The sequence below is a fragment of the Arachis hypogaea genome, chromosome 16, assembly GCF_003086295.3.
Source record: "Arachis hypogaea cultivar Tifrunner chromosome 16, arahy.Tifrunner.gnm2.J5K5, whole genome shotgun sequence".
Taxonomy (NCBI): Eukaryota; Viridiplantae; Streptophyta; class Magnoliopsida; order Fabales; family Fabaceae; genus Arachis; species Arachis hypogaea.
This window is the reverse complement of record NC_092051.1, coordinates 138,742,741-138,758,721: the sequence shown is the minus strand read 5'-3', so window position 1 is coordinate 138,758,721 and position 15,981 is coordinate 138,742,741. Positions and strand designations below refer to the sequence as shown.

The window sequence follows — 15,981 nt, the reverse complement described above, 5'->3', positions numbered from 1 at the left end:
CTGAGGACAGTAAGAGCCCAGGGAAAAGCAATTCTGGCGCTAAAATGCCAGAAATCTGGTGGAAGGCTGGCGCTGAACGCCCAGACCATGCCCAAGACTGGCGTTCAACGCCAGTAACAAGCAAGGACTGGCGTTCAACACCAGAAACAAGCAAGGATCTGGCGTTGAACGCACAAAATGGGCACCGTTCTGGCGTTCAAACGCCAGGAACAGACAAGGAGTTGGCGTCTAACATCACTCCAGCTTCTAACTCTGGCACTCAATTGCCAGTGAGGGATCAAACACACACAAGTGCTGATGACAACCCCTCTAAAAAGGCTTCTTCAACCACTTCTGTAGGCAATAAACCCACAACAACTAAGGTTGAGGAATATAAAGCCAAGATACCTTATCCTCAAAAACTCCGGAAAGAGGAGCAGGATAGGCAATTTGCTCGCTTTGCAGATTATCTCAGGACTCTTGAAATAAAGATTCCATTTGCAGAGGCACTTGAGCAAATACCTTCTTATGCCAAGTTCATGAAAGAGATCTTGAGTCATAAAAAGGATTGAAGAGAAACAGAAAGAGTTCTCCTCACTGAAGAATGCAGTGCAGTCATTCTAAAAAGCTTTCCTGAAAAGCTTAAAGACCCTGGGAGTTTTCTGATACCATGCATATTAGAAGGTAATTGCACCAAGACAGCTTTATGCGATCTTGGGGCAAGCATCAACCTAATACCTGCATCCACTATCAGAAAGCTTGGCTTAACTGAAGAAGTTAAACCAACCTGGATATGTCTCCAACTTGCTGATGGCTCCATTAAATACCCATCAGGCGTGATTGAAGACATGATTGTCAGAGTTGGGCCATTCGCCTTTCCCACTGACTTTGTAGTGCTGGAAATGGAGGAGCACAAGAGTGCTACTCTCATTCTAGGAAGACCCTTCCTAGCAACTGGACGAACCTTCATTGATGTCCAACAAGGGGAAATAACCCTGAGAGTCAATGATGATGAGTTTAAGTTGAATGCTGTCAAAGCCATGCAGCATCCAGACACATCAAAAGACTGCATGAAAGTTGACCTTATTGACTCTTTGGTAGAAGAGATCAACATGGCTGAGAGTCTCGAATAAGAATTGGAAGACATCTTTAAAGATGTTCAGCCTGATTTGGAGGATTCAGAGGAGATGAAAGAGCCTCTGAAATTTCCTCAGGAAGAGGAAAAACCTCCTAAACCCGAGCTCAAACCATTACCACCATCCCTGAAATATGTATTTCTGGGAGAAGGTGACACTTTTCCAGTGATCATAAGCTCTGTTTTAAATCCACAGGAAGAGGAAGCACTTATTCAAGTGCTAAGGACACACAAGACAGCTCTTGGGTGGTCCATAGGTGACCTTAGGGGCATAAGCCCAGCTAGATGCATGCACAAAATCTTATTGGAGGATAATGCTAAACCAGTGGTTCAACCACAGAGGCGGCTAAATCCAGCCATGAAGGAAGTGGTGCAGAAAGAGGTCACCAAATTACTAGAGGCTGGGATTATTTATCCTATCTCTGATAGCCCCTGGGTGAGCCCTGTCCAAGTCGTCCCAAAAAAGGGAGGCATGACAGTGATTCATAATGAAAAAAATGAACTGGTTCCTACAAGAACAGTTACAGGGTGGCGCATGTGTATTGACTACAGAAGGCTCAATACAGCCACCAGAAAGGATCATTTTCCTTTACCATTCATAGACCAGATGCTAGAAAGACTGGCAGGTCATGATTATTACTACTTTTTGGATAGCTACTCAGGCTATAACCAGATTGCAGTAGATCCCCAAGATCAAGAGAAAACAGCATTCACATGTCCATCTAGAGTGTTTGCTTATAGAAGGATGCCATTTGGGCTGTGTAATGCGCCTGCAACCTTCCAGAGATGCATGCTCTCTATTTTCTCTGATATGGTGGAAAAATTTCTGGAAGTCTTCATGGATGACTTCTCAGTATATGGAGACTCATTCAGCTCCTGTCTTGATCACCTGAAACTTGTTTTGAAGAGATGCCAAGAGACCAACTTAGTTTTAAACTGGGAAAAATGTCACTTCATGGTGACTGAAGGGATTGTCCTTGGGCATAAAATCTCAAACAAGGGAATAGAGGTGGATCAAGCAAAAATAGAGGTAATTGAAAAATTACCACCACCTGCCAATGTTAAGGCAATCAAAAGCTTTCTGGGGCATGCAGGATTCTATAGGAGGTTTATAAAGGATTTTTCAAAAATCGCAAAACTTCTAAGCAATCTGCTAGCTGCTGACACGCCATTTGTGTTTGACACAAAGTGTCTGCAGGCGTTTGAAACGCTGAAAGCTAAGTTGGTCACAGCACCAGTTATTTCTGCACCAGACTGGACATTACCATTTGAGCTAATGTGTGATGCCAGTGATCACGCCATTGGTGCAGTATTGGGACAGAGGCATGACAAGCTTCTGCACTTCATTTATTATGCTAGTCGCATTTTAAATGATGCCTAGAAAAATTACACAACCACAGAAAAAGAATTACTTGTAGTGGTTTATGCCATTGACAAGTTCAGATCATACTTAGTAGGATCAAAAGTGATTGTGTATACTGACCATGCTGCTCTTAAATATCTACTCACAAAGCAAGATTCAAAACCCAGGCTCATCAGATGGGTGTTGCTTCTGCAAGAGTTTGATATAGAAATAAGAGACAGAAAAGGGACAGATAACCAAGTGGCTGATCATCTGTCCCGGATAGAGCCAGTAGAAGGGACGCCCCTCCCCTCTCTTGAGATCTCTGAGACTTTTCTGGATGAGCATTTATTTGCCATTCAGGAAACACCATGGTTTGCCGATATTGCAAACTATAAAGCTGCAAGGTTCATACCCAAAGAGTACAACAGGCAACAAAAGAAAAAATTAATCACTGATGCAAAGTACTACTTGTGGGATGAACCCTATCTCTTTAAGAGATGTGCAGACGGAATAATCCGTAGGTGTGTTCCTAGAGAGGAAGCACAGAGGATCCTATGGCATTGCCATGGATCTCAATATGGAGGCCATTTCGGAGGTGAGCGAACAGCCACCAAGGTCCTCCAATGTGGCTTCTATTGGCCCACACTCTTAAGAGATTCCCGAGAGTTTGTACGTAACTGTGACAGTTGCCAAAGAGCTGGTAATCTGCCTCATGGTTACGCCATGCCTCAACAAGGAATCTTGGAGATTGAGTTGTTTGACGTATGGGGAATTGACTTCATGGGACCTTTCCCACCATCATTCTCAAACACTTATATACTGGTGGCAGTTGACTATGTATCAAAATGGGTTGAGGCCATTGCCACACCCACCAATGATACTAAAACAGTGCTGAAGTTCCTCCAGAAACATATCTTTAGCAGGTTTGGTGTCCCTAGAGTACTGATCAGTGATGGGGGCACTCACTTCTACAACAAACAGCTTTACTCTGCCATGGTTCGGTATGGGATTCGCCACAAGGTGGCTACCCCATATCATCCACAAACTAATGGGCAAGCTGAAGTCTCTAACAGAGAATTAAAGCAAATCCTAGAACGAACAGTAAGTACCCGTAGAAAGGATTGGGCACGGAGCTTGGATGATGCTCTGTGGGCTTACAGAACAGCATTCAAGACCCCTATAGGGACCTCTCCATACCAACTTGTGTATGGTAAGGCATGTCACCTGCCCATGAAACTGGAACACAAAGCCTACTGGGCAACCAGATTCCTAAACTTTGATGCCAAATTAGCAGGAGAAAAAAGATTGCTCCAGCTAAATGAGCTAGAGGAATTCAGATTCACTGCTTTCGAAAATGCCAAGCTTTATAAAGAGAAATAAAAAAAGTGGCATGATAGAAAGCTGTCATCTAGAATCTTTGAACCAGGACAGAAGGTTCTGCTGTTTAACTCTAGACTCAGGCTATTCCCCGGGAAACTGAAATCCCGGTGGAGGGGACCATATGTGATTATAAGTGTATCACCATATGGTTATGTGGAGCTTCAAGATATTGATTCTGATAAGAAGTTCATTGTCAATGGACAGAGAATCAAGCACTATCTTGAAGGCAACGTTGAGCAAGAGTGCTCAAGGCTGAAGCTAGATTAAAAGCTCAGCAAGGTCCAGCTGAAGACAATAAAGAAGCGCTTGCTGGGAGGCAACCCAGCCATGGGGCATCAATCCTCTAAGCATTTTGCCCTATTTTTATTTTTATTTGTTTATATAAAGTTCATGGATAATAAGGTAAAGAATCAATTGCATAAGTTCACAGGGTTACAGAAGGAATCTGCACACAAAACAGAGAAAAAGAGCTCACTGGCAAGAAAACGCCAGTAAGAGCCTATTTTGGGCGTTCAGCGCCCAAAAGGGGGCATCCAGTGGGCGCTGAACGCCAGTAAGGATAGCTATCTGGTGTTCAACGCTAGAAAAGGGCAACAACTGGGCGTTGAACGCCCAGGAGAGCAACATTTGGGCGTTGAACGCCCAAAACAGGCAGCGTTTGGGCGTTCAAACGCCAGGATGATGGGGAGGAGGTAAATTCGTTTTTTTTCATATTTTTCATTCTAATTTTAATTCCCATGTTTCAAATCATGATTTCTTGCATAAACATGTTAAGAACCCTGATTTCTAAAATCCCTAATTTCTAAAAATCCTACTTTAAAAATATCAAATGTATCTTAATCCATAAGCACAAATCCTCTTTTTCAATCCAATTCAACTCTTTTTCAAAAATCTTTTCAACTCATCAATATCTTTTTCAAATCTCCACATTATCTTTTTCAAAATCTAGATTTATCTTTTTCAAAAATCTTTCATATCTTTTCAATTTTAAACTATATCCTCTCTTATCATATCTTCTATCTTATCTTTTCCAAATCAATCTTTTTTATCATATCTTTTCTAAATTTTTGAACCCACCCCCCCCTTTAAATATGGGTTCGGCCTCCCTCCCCTTCCATTAACAATTGCACCTAGCTCTCCTTCTATCCCTCTCCTTTCTTTTCTTTTGCTTGAGGACAAGCAAACCTCTAAGTTTGGTGTGTTTATCCGTGATCACTAAGATCATGGCTCCTAAGGGAAAACAACCCACTTCAAGAGGCAAGAAAGAGAGCGTTCCAAGACCACTTTGGAATCAAGGGAAGTTCTTATCTAAAGAACATTCAGACCATTATTACAAAATAATGGGTCTAAGATCAGTGATCCCGGAAGTTAGATTCGATCTAAAAGAAGACGAATATCCAGAGATCCAGGAGCAAATTCGAATCAGGAACTGGGAGGTCCTAGCTAATCCTGAAACGAAAGTGGAAAGGAATATGGTCCAGGAGTTCTATGCTAATATGTGGCAGACAGACAAGCAAAAACTATCTGGAACTGCTTTCTATGAATATCGGACCGTAGTCAGAGGAAAGATTGTTCATACCAACCCTGACAAGATCAGGGAGATCTTAAAGCTACCTCAGCTGAAAGATGATCCAGACTCTTTCAACAGGAGAATGATGAGAACAGACAAGGGACTGGATAAGATTCTAGAGGATATATGTATTCCTGGAGCCAGGTGGACCACCAGCACGAAGGGTGTCCCAAATCAACTCAAAAGAGAAGATCTCAAACCAGTCGCCAGAGGATGGCTGGATTTCATTGGGCATTCTCTGCTGTCCACTAGCAATCGTTCTGAAGTCACTGTTAGAAGAGCAGTGATGATCCATTGCATCATGATAGGAAAAGAAGTGGAAGTTCATCAACTGATTTCAACTGAATTCTACAAAATTGCTAACAAAAATTCTAAAGAGGCCAGGTTGGCTTATCCAAGCTTAATTTCTCTGCTCTGCAAGGATGCTGGAGTAAGGATGGGAATAACTGAGTATATCTCAGTTGAGAAACCAATCACCAAAGCTTCAATGGAAAAACAACAAGCACAGGATGATCCCATCAAGAAGAAAACACAGGAATTTCTCCCAGAAATCCCTCAATCTGAATACTGAGAGTATCTTGAAACATCCATTACCAAGATGCAAGAAGCTATGGAACAAATAATAAAAGAACAGAAGGAACAAAGTCAAATTCTTTGCTATTTGATTAAAGAACAAGAGGAGCAAGGGTGTGACTTGAGGGAATTGAAGCGCTAGAAGTTATCTCTTGAAGGACCAAGCACCCCACAGATCCGAGGAACATCCACTTCCCAGAACAAAGGTTGTTAAATTCCAATTTCTGCTTTAACTTTGTGATAGTTGTCGTTATAGGAGTTTACCTTAGGAGTCATATAGTAGTAATTAGTGTCTATTTTGATTTTATCTCCAATTAAGTTATAGTATATTTTTCTCATCATCAGCAAACATGAATAAAATAGTAGATCTTTTGAATAAGAGGCAATAAAATTCGAGTTTTTAATAAGAAAAATTCTAATTAGTAACATGTGGTGGCAATGCTTTCTGTCTTCTGAATGAATGCTTGAACAGTGCATATGTCTTTTGCATTTGTTGTTTAAGATTGTTAAATATGTTGGCTCTTGAAAGAATGATGAACATGAGACATGTTATTGATGATCTGAAAAATCATAAAAATGATTCTTGAAGCAAGAAAAAGGAGCAAAGAACAAAGCTTGCAGAAAAAAAAAAGAGAAGAAAAAGCAAGCAGAAAAAGCCAAAGCTCTTAAAACCAAAAGGCAAGGGTAATAAAAAGGATCCCAAGGCTTTGAGCATCAGTGGATAGGAGGGCCTAAAGGAATAAAATCCTGGCCTAAGCGGCTAAACCAAGCTGTCCCTAGCCATGTGCTTGTGGCGTGAAGGTGTCAAGTGAAAACTTGAGACTGAGCGGTTAAAGTCAAGGTCCAAAGCAAAAAGAAGAGTGTGCTTAAGAACCCTGGACACCTCTAATTGGGGACTTTAGCAAAGCCGAGTCACAATCAAAAAGGGTTCACCTAATTATGTGTCTGTGGCATTTATGTATCCGGTGGTAATACTGGAAAACAAAGTGCTTAGGGCCACGGCCAAGACTCATAAAGTAGCTGTGTTCAAGAATCATCATACGGAAATAGGAGAATCAATAACACTATCTAAATTCTAAGTTCCTATAGATGCCAATCACTCTGAGCTTCAATGGATAAAGTGAGATGCCAAAACTGTTCGGAAGCAAAAAGCTACTAGTCCCGCTCATCTAATTAGAATCTGAGCTTCACTCAAAAACTCTGAGATATTATTGCTTCTTGACTTATTAGTCTTCTATTTTATTTGTCTGGTTGCTTGAGGACAAGCAACAGTTCAAGTTTGGTGTTGTGATGAGCAGATATTTTATACGCTTTTTGGGGTTAATTTCATATAGATTTTAGTATGTTTTAGTTGGTTTTTAGTTTGTTTTCATTAGTTTCTAGGCAAAATCCACATTTCTGGACTTTACTATGAGTTTGTGTGTTTTTCTATAATTTCAGGTATTTTCTGGCTGAAATTGAGGGAGCTGAGCAAAAATCTGATTCAGGCTGAAAAAGGACTGCTGATGCTGTTGGATTCTGACCTCCCTGCACTCAAAATGGATTTTTTGGAGCTACAAAAGTCCAAATGGTGCTCTTCCAATTGCGTTGGAAAGTAGACATCCAGGGCTTTCCAGAAATATATAATAGTCCATACTTTGCTCAAGGATAAATGATGTAAACTGGCGTTCAATGCCAGTTCTCTGCCCAATTCTGGCGTCCAGCGCCAGAAATAAGTTAAAAGTTGGAGTTCAACGCCAGAAAAGGATCCAAAACTGGCGTTGAACGCCCAAAACAGCCCCAGGCACGTGAGAAGCTTTAGTCTCAGCCCCAGCACACACCAAGTGGGCCCCAGAAGTAGATTTCTGCACTATCTGTTATAGTTTACTCATTTTCTGTAAACCTAGGTTACTAGTTTAGTATTTAAACAACTTTTAGAGATTTATTTTGCATCTCATGACATTTTAGATCTGAACTTTGTACCTTTTGACGGCATGAGTCTCTAAACTCCATTGTTGGGGATGAGGAGCTCTGCTGTGCCTCAATGAATTAATGTCAGTATTTCTGTTTTCCATTCAAACATGCGTGTTCCTATCTAAGATACTCATTTGTGCCTTATTATGATAAATGTGATGATCCGTGACACTCATCACCATTCTCAACCTATGAACGTGTGCCTGACAATCACCTCCATTCTACATTAGATTGAATGAGTATCTCTCAGATTCCCTAATCGGAATCTCCGTGGTATAAGCTAGAATCCATTGGCAGCATCCTTGAGAATCCGGAAAGTCTAAACCTTGTCTGTGGTATTCCGAGTAGGATTCTGGGATTGGATGACTGTGACGAGCTTCAAACTCGCGAGTGCTGGGCGTAGTGACAGACGCAAAAGGATAGCGAATCCTATTCCGGTACGATCGAGAATCTGCAGATGATTAGCCGTGCGGTGACAGCGCACCTGGACCATTTTCACTGAAAGGAAGGATGGTAGCCATTGACAACGGTGATCCTCCAACACACAGCTTGCCATAGGAGGGACGTGCGTGCGTGGAGAAGAAGATAGGGAGAAAGCAGAGATTCAAAAGGGCAAAGCATCTCCAAAACTCCAACATATTCTCATTTACTGCATAACAAGTAACCTTTAATTCATGCTCTCTTGCTTATTCGCAATTCAATTGATAAATATAATTGACTTCCTGACTAAGAATTGCAAGATAACCATAGATTGCTTTAAACCAACAATCTCCGTGGGATTCGACCCTTACTCACGTAAGGTATTACTTGGACGACCCAGTGCACTTGCTGGTTAGTGGTACAAGTCGTGAAAAGTGTGATTCACAATTCGTGCACCAGCAAGTATTACCCCGGCCACTCCAAAAGTCCAGTCCGGTCACTGTCTCGACTGATGAATCTTAGATCCATCTCACCAACTCCTACCATCGACTTCGTGTACAATTAGAAATTATAATCTTAAAGCTTTAAGGATTTGGTTGGTGATTTTGGACTCTTAGAAGTGTGATCAAAGTTCGGGACTGAAGTAGCGTTTTAAATCAAAATTGTTTAGCAGGGTTCGTCAAAAGATCCTAGGACCCATGAAACTAAATGTGAGTTATGTTCTTGGTGATAGCATGATAGAATATCAATGGTTTGAATCATATTTAGATATATTTTTTAAATTAAAATAAAAAAACTTTAAAAACTTATCAGGTCTTAAGATTGAGACTTGTATCCTGTGAGCAGCGAAAGGAATTAGTCCAGAGACTTTAGTAGAAAACTTAGATTTAGTTTTAAAGTTGTTTTCGAGGTCTTAGCTAAGAGAGATATAGACTTAATCTTTAGTTTTGAAAAGAGTTTCTGAGATCCGTAAAGAATACACCAAGCAACAATAAAGGAGATAATATATAGTTCGGATTTTACTATTTGAATAAATATTTAGAAGAGATTATGTTTTAACTTTTATCTGGTAAGCTTGAATAGGAAATTGGTACTTCTAAGGGTCCTATATGTCTTAATGTTCTTAATTAAGGATTTCCAAATGCAAGAAAATGAAAACCAAAGTTCTTAAGAATTAATTTAATTTAGAGAAGTTTCACCAAAGTTACCATTTCCAAGTAATTAGGCCAAGAATCATAGCAACTTGTAACATGAACCAAGTTAAGAAAATAGCCGAAAAACAGTGTGTATACAAATATAACAAAATATATTAGACCTTTCTGTTTTCCTAATTTCTCGTCAAATGGACAGCAAATAGAGCTAGAATTTGATTCTGAGATCCTTCAAAGTTTGCATTCTTCTCCTAATTTCTACATCCTCCATCAACCTTGTAACGCGAGCAACTTCCTCTCTTTCCGCTAAACCATTTTTATTAAAGTTTACCCTTAAAATATTCACTACGACTCCACTAGCTAGTGAAACGTAGTTGAGGAAAATTTCTATATAGTTCGCTGTTTCGATGCTGCCCTGGGCACAGAATGTGTAGTTTATGGTTGAAGGATTCGGAAGGAGACTCGTTATTTCCAATAATTGTGGGAAAAAGGAGTGTGACATGGAAGCCATTAGAGAAGTTGACAAGTCTTTCTGCAAAATGGCTGAACGCTGGACTTGGAATAATAACTACACGCCTTCGCTTCTCCATGTCAATCACAGGCTACTGCATAGGGGTGTAAGTTGCCGAATCGAATTGAAATTTACCGCAAAATCGAGTCGAAATTTACAACAACCGAATAGAAAATAAAAAAAATCGATTTTTTTAATTAAACCGATCGGTTCGGTTCGGTTTTCAGTTGGTTTGGGAGAAACCGAATCCAACCGAATTGAACCAAAGAAATGGCTTAGTAATGCATTGAAATGAAAATTTTAGACTTAACAAATGTGTTTGTTTTATGTTTAGTTGTTGGAATGAGTTGAAATTGTGTTGAATTTGAATGTAATGTAATGTTATTTCAGTTTATTGATTGTTTTGAACATCATTTTACTGAAATTAATTTTCTATTAGTTAGGATTGAAAAATCGAAAAACCGATCGAACCAAACCGTTTTTTATTCGATTCGATTGTTGCACAGACAACAAGTCGATTAATTGGTACTCTGTGAAAACCGAACAGATCGGTTCGATTAGTTTTTAGTCCAAAACCAAACTAAACCGAACCGATAACACACCTACTACTGCAGTCATAGATTTATGCTTTTGGACCATGGACCAACATATTTATAACCGAAAATTCTGAAAAAACTGTCAAAAATTTTGTAAAGCGACAAAATAAAAAATTAATAAGTATTAAGTTTACAACTTTTATGTGCGAATTTTTTTATCTTAATTTAAGCATGAATAAATTTTTGTTTTTTTATTTTATCAAATCTTTTTTAGAGGAGTTTGATTCAAAATTATGAAACTTTTGTTTATCTAAGTTTATAGGTAAATAACACTTTAGTTGGATTAAATTTCTAAAGTGATTTTTCTAATGTATAAGTTTTATTATTTTAGTATTTTAAATTTAGAATTTATATACTGATATTTGAGATTTAATACTGAATTAATAAATAAAATATTAAGTTGATTTTGAATTGTCATTTTTAACACAAATTAAATGATGTTATTTTATTTTAGTACTTAAACAAGATAAAAATGAAAAGACAAATGAATTTATATGATATTTAAATCATTTTAATTTTTTTATTTTTTAAAACGACGTCATTTAATCTTTCTAACATGATAAATCAAAATTAACTCAACATCTTATTTATTGATTTAATGCCAAAATAATTTAAAAATCTATCTAAAACCAAATTTCAAAGATTAATATAATATATTTTAAATTTAATAGACTAAAATAATAAAAATCTTAAAACTCCAAAACTGATACGAAAATTTAGTCACTTTAGTTGCTTTTTCATTTATGAATGAGCCTTCGTGGTTTTTTGACCGTCAAAAAATTATAATAAAAACCTGTAGAAGAGTTAGGACACAGTAAGATAGGAGATTCGAACTCGTAACCTCTTAATTGAGTATGGAAAGACTATACTATTTGAGCTATTACTCATTAACAGACACAGTGCATTATTGCCGTGGAAGAAACGTACATAATTTGATGTAAGCTCATATGCAAGAGTTCTAATAATTATATTAAGACTATATTATTAAATATGTCTTAGAAAATTTAATTATTCACAAAAAAATTAAAAAGATGAAAAAAAAAAAAAGGTGCTGTCAAAGCTTAGTATGAATCATTGTACATTGTTCAAAAGGATAGTGGGTACATCGATTTCATAAAATTTTGACACTCTAATTTCAAATTTTTAATTTATAGTACTTTAAATAATTAGGTCTAGAATTTTTAGTTGCATTAACAAATAAATAATGTACAATAAAAATAAATAAATCTCAATAATAATAGCCTAATAGACAAAAAAAATTTATAATAGCCTAATATGTTGGCCCAACCCTTTGTTTTTTTTTTTTCAAATTTTATGAAACAATTAAAAAACCTAACATTCTTTTTGTTCAAAAATATTGCTAAGACATTCACATGAATAAAATAAATAATGTTTAAAATTAGATGAATGTTTTAAAGAGTAAATATTCTTTTCGACTCCCAACTTTTTGTCTGTGAAATATGTTGCACTTTTATTATATTAAAATTTTTAGTCGATCCTCTTTTTAAAAGAGATTTGAACAACTCGATTTCTGTAATCAGTTAGCAACAAATTACTTATATGATGTGTTAGTTTAAAGATCGGTTACAAAAATCGAGTTATCTACTTCTCTTTTAGGATGAGAGTAGAATTTTAATATGATTAAAATGCAATATATTTCACACACAAAAAATTGGAGGTCTAAAAAAATATTCACTCTATACAAAATAAAAATAGATTACACGAATGTCTTTAACATGTTTATATAAAAATGAAAATTCAGGTGCAGTTAACTTTACGTGAAGTTGATACTTAAGAGCTGTTAGATAATTTTATTGATTTAACTAAATTTTTATCTAACAGTTCTCAATTATCAACTTCACGTGAAGTCAACTGCACTGAATTTTCACTTTTTTTTAATCCAATTCGTTTAAATTTAAATCGACACTTGAGTTCAAAAGAAAAAGATCCGTCTCGTATCCTAATCCGATAAATCTATGTTCTAGGATTACGTGAGAATCCCAAATTCACCTTTACCTTAACAGTTGATTACTTCATTTTTATTTTTAGATAGATAGATAAGAGTATAAGACTTCAAATTATTGCCTATAGCTATTGAAATGAACGTGGTAGCTACGCGCAAGGCGGTAGTCAAAGTCAATGAAGTGATGCTGGGGTCAACTACTTTAACTCTTTTACGACCAACTATCCCAAAAGGAAAGGAAAACGAAGATAGCGTGGCCTATGCACTATTTTCTCGGCAACTTCACTTATAACAGTTATACCAAGTTTCAACACCCTTCTCAGCTCCAATCTTCGCCATTTTAGCTTCACAACTCAAGAATCTATTTTCTCATTCGCATTCTTCGCACTTCTTTTCTTTCTTTATTGTCATGCTTCGCTTCTTTCGCTTTTGCTCTCTTCATCATCATCTAAGGTGTAAGCTACTTCCCAGTTTGCAAGAAAGCTACCAGGTGTGTGTGGAATTCAAAATTTTTTTAATTGCCGTTGTTGTTATTTCTTTTTTTTAACTCTCAGTGTTTCGAACCACATTTGTGGATATTCGTGTAATACGCTTGTTTTAATACAACTTTCTTTTATTTTTGTTTCAGGAGCATAAAGTGATTAACGTTAGCAAATTATCCACAGCAGGTTGCGTTGAATTGTAATTATTTTTATCTTTATTTATTTTTCTCACTTAATTTACTCTTACATTTGAAATAATCAACCAATAAGTAGCAGCAAAACTGCAATATACTTAGGGTGCGTGTGGAATTGACACATTTGCAGAGAATTTTCAGGTATTTTTGGATGTAAATTTTGTTTGGAAACTACTTTAACAAAGACACTAAAAATGTCTTTTTTTTTTTTTTAAAGACGTTCACACATGTCATATTATTATTGGACATTCTTATTAAACCCGTTAATAATTTATTTTTTATTATAAACCAGAATAAAATCGGTTTATTATAGCAACAATAATAAACCCAATTGTCTGCATTATAATTATTAGACCCGATTTGATCCGATCGAATTATACCATCTAAATCGAATATCTTTAAATTTTTTGATAAAAAAACAATTATATCCCTGACTTTTTGTTTTTCGGATATTTAAATCCCTAAAAATTTAAAAATACAATTAAATCCCTAAAAAAATTGGATTTATTGTTATTGTTATAAAAAAAATCGATTTTATTCTAATTTGTTAAAAAATTCAAAAATAACCAGTTCATTAATACGTCCAATAATAATGCGACACGTATATGTCTTTACAAAAAGACATTTTACGCATCTTTATGGGAGCATTCCCAATTTTTTTTTTAAGTAAATATAGTCATTAATCTTTTAACATGAATTGCTAAAACTATTTTTAAACAAATCATTAAAATGACTTATTATATTAAAAATAACTTACCATAAAGTTATTCTTAAAAATTGATTTTTGAACCACACGCACCTTATAAATTTATTCTTATGATTAGATTAGTCGTAGACTGTCAACCAAAAGTATATATATTACTGTAGTACTTATTATATTGGACTTAAGTAAAAGGAAATTACGCGTAAAGACTAAAGACCACAAAAGAACAAATCAAACGTTATTACTGCTTAAAGGCTAAAGCAAATTAAAAAACAGTTACACATTTTTATAGTAAACTTACTTTTATATTCTATTTTCTCTCTTCTAGCATTTGATAGGGTATCCATTGCATTGACGCAAACACTTTAAAATTCACATGAAATTCCATTGCAACTTCCACTCCAACAGCTGCCACATGAAAACACAGAGCTTTGTCCGCATTTCTTATTTCTTGGTTTTAGTTTCTTCATTTTACGATTTGTGTCATACCCCAACACAACCATATCTCTCTGTTTCTTCAGCTTCTACGTATACACACACAATGGAGTCAACGCAAAACCAAGATCACACTGCCGTTTCATACCAGAACGTCGTCGTAATGAGACACGCTGACCGCCTCGACAACTTCGACCCATGCTGGGCCTCCACGGCCGCCCGTCCCTGGGACCCACCGCTACTCGAAGCGGGTCGGCTTCGGGCATTCCAAACGGGTCGGAGTCTCGGACACAGTCTCGGATACCCCATTCACAGGGTGTTTGTCTCCCCCTTCCTCCGCTGCGTCCAGACAGCCTCCGAAGTCGTCTCCGCTCTCTCCACCGTTGATGCCGCGGAAGTCAAGGTCAGAGATGTTTCACTATTTTCTCTCTTTATTCTACCGTGAAATTTAATATTCTCTCTCCTTTACGTTAACAATTGTAGGTGTCTGTTGAATATGGATTGTGTGAAATGATGAACAAGGTGGCGTTTCGTAACGATGTTGCCCCTAAAGATGGAAATTGGGGTTTTAATATAACACAGCTTGAAGCCATGTTCCCAACAGGGACAATGAGTAGTAACGCAGAAAGGGTGGATAAAGAGGTAAACACTGAAGAGGAATTACAAATTATATAATAATTTAGTCAAATATATCAAATCATCCGAGGATTTTCAACTAACAATTGTATAGAAAGACAAGTTGATGTAAGTCTTCTCCTGAATTTATTTGTTTGTTTATTTTTCAGCTGCCTCAATGGGAAGAGTCGTTTGAAGAAACACGGGATAGATATGAGCGCATATTTAAGGAGCTTGCAGATAAATATCCTGCTGAGAATTTGCTGTTTGTTACACATGGTAAAGAATAACTAATTCCTAATCCATATAGTTTACATTTAAGAGAGATTTGTTTATCCATCAAGCTGAACTATTATTGCAGGGGAAGGAATTAAAGTGGCTGTATCTTCGTTCAGAAAAGATGCCAAAGTTTATAAAGTTGGGTACTGTGGATATGTACAGCTTGGACGCCCTATTTTGAAGAAAGATCAATCATTTATTACTGGAGAATTTGATGTACTTACTGATAGTGATCAAACTGGTGTAAGCTATAATATTACCAAACCCTCTCACCAATGACACCAAGTCAAAACCAATGTAATTAGCTCTATTTTCAATCTGCTCTACCTTCTAACATTGTAATTGTATAAAACTTTTAAAATATTACTTTTGATTTTGTGTCTAATTTTTTCTTTATAAACCAAGAAATGATAAGAAATACAGCCTAATCAAGATTAATTGAATCAAGTTTGTTGAGTTTGGAAACTTATAGTTAATTAAATAATCAAACATTATTAAAATATAAGTTAGGATATTATTAAAATTAAGTGTCATATTTAATGCTTCCAATGAATTTGTTTGATATGTTTATTAGTGTGTAGGAGGAAGAAATTAATTTTTCATTGGGTCAAAAAGATAGAGCAGCTCACTTTGGTGAAAGAATTATTTTAACTGTGTGCAAAATCAATTCAAACATAAAGTGACTGAAATTTGAAAT

General features: G+C 36.6%; 1 protein-coding gene across 4 annotated transcripts; it reads left to right on the top strand.

Annotated features, from left to right (window-relative positions):
* Positions 1–12,806: 12,806 nt before the first annotated feature.
* On the top strand, positions 12,807–15,669 carry LOC112755268 (uncharacterized). Of its 4 annotated transcripts, XM_072221305.1 has the most exons (7): positions 12,908–13,066; positions 13,205–13,244; positions 13,335–13,393; positions 14,477–14,793; positions 14,874–15,032; positions 15,176–15,284; positions 15,367–15,669. In XM_072221305.1, the coding sequence occupies exons 4-7, from the start codon at positions 14,497–14,499 to the stop codon at positions 15,561–15,563; spliced, it is 762 nt and encodes a 253-aa protein (XP_072077406.1). In that variant the 5' UTR covers positions 12,908–13,066; positions 13,205–13,244; positions 13,335–13,393; positions 14,477–14,496; the 3' UTR covers positions 15,564–15,669. The 4 variants fall into 4 exon arrangements, with proteins under 4 accessions (XP_025659029.1, XP_025659031.1, XP_072077406.1 ...); XM_025803244.3 differs by lacking the exon at positions 13,335–13,393 and having other exon boundaries at positions 12,807–13,066; XM_025803246.3 differs by lacking the exon at positions 13,335–13,393 and having other exon boundaries at positions 12,809–13,066; positions 13,205–13,257.
* The last annotated feature ends 312 nt before the right edge of the window (positions 15,670–15,981 follow it).

What these genes read in the sequence shown, in the direction of transcription:
- LOC112755268 (XM_025803243.3), top strand. Translation starts at nt 14,332, where the DNA reads ATGAAATTCCATTGCAACTTCCACTCCAACAGCTGCCACATGAAAACA. An exon ending in CAGAAAGGGTGGATAAAGAG is followed by an intron (nt 15,033 to 15,175) that starts GTAAACACTGAA and finishes TTTATTTTTCAG; the next exon opens with CTGCCTCAATGGGAAGAGTC. An exon ending in TTTGCTGTTTGTTACACATG is followed by an intron (nt 15,285 to 15,366) that starts GTAAAGAATAAC and finishes CTATTATTGCAG; the next exon opens with GGGAAGGAATTAAAGTGGCT.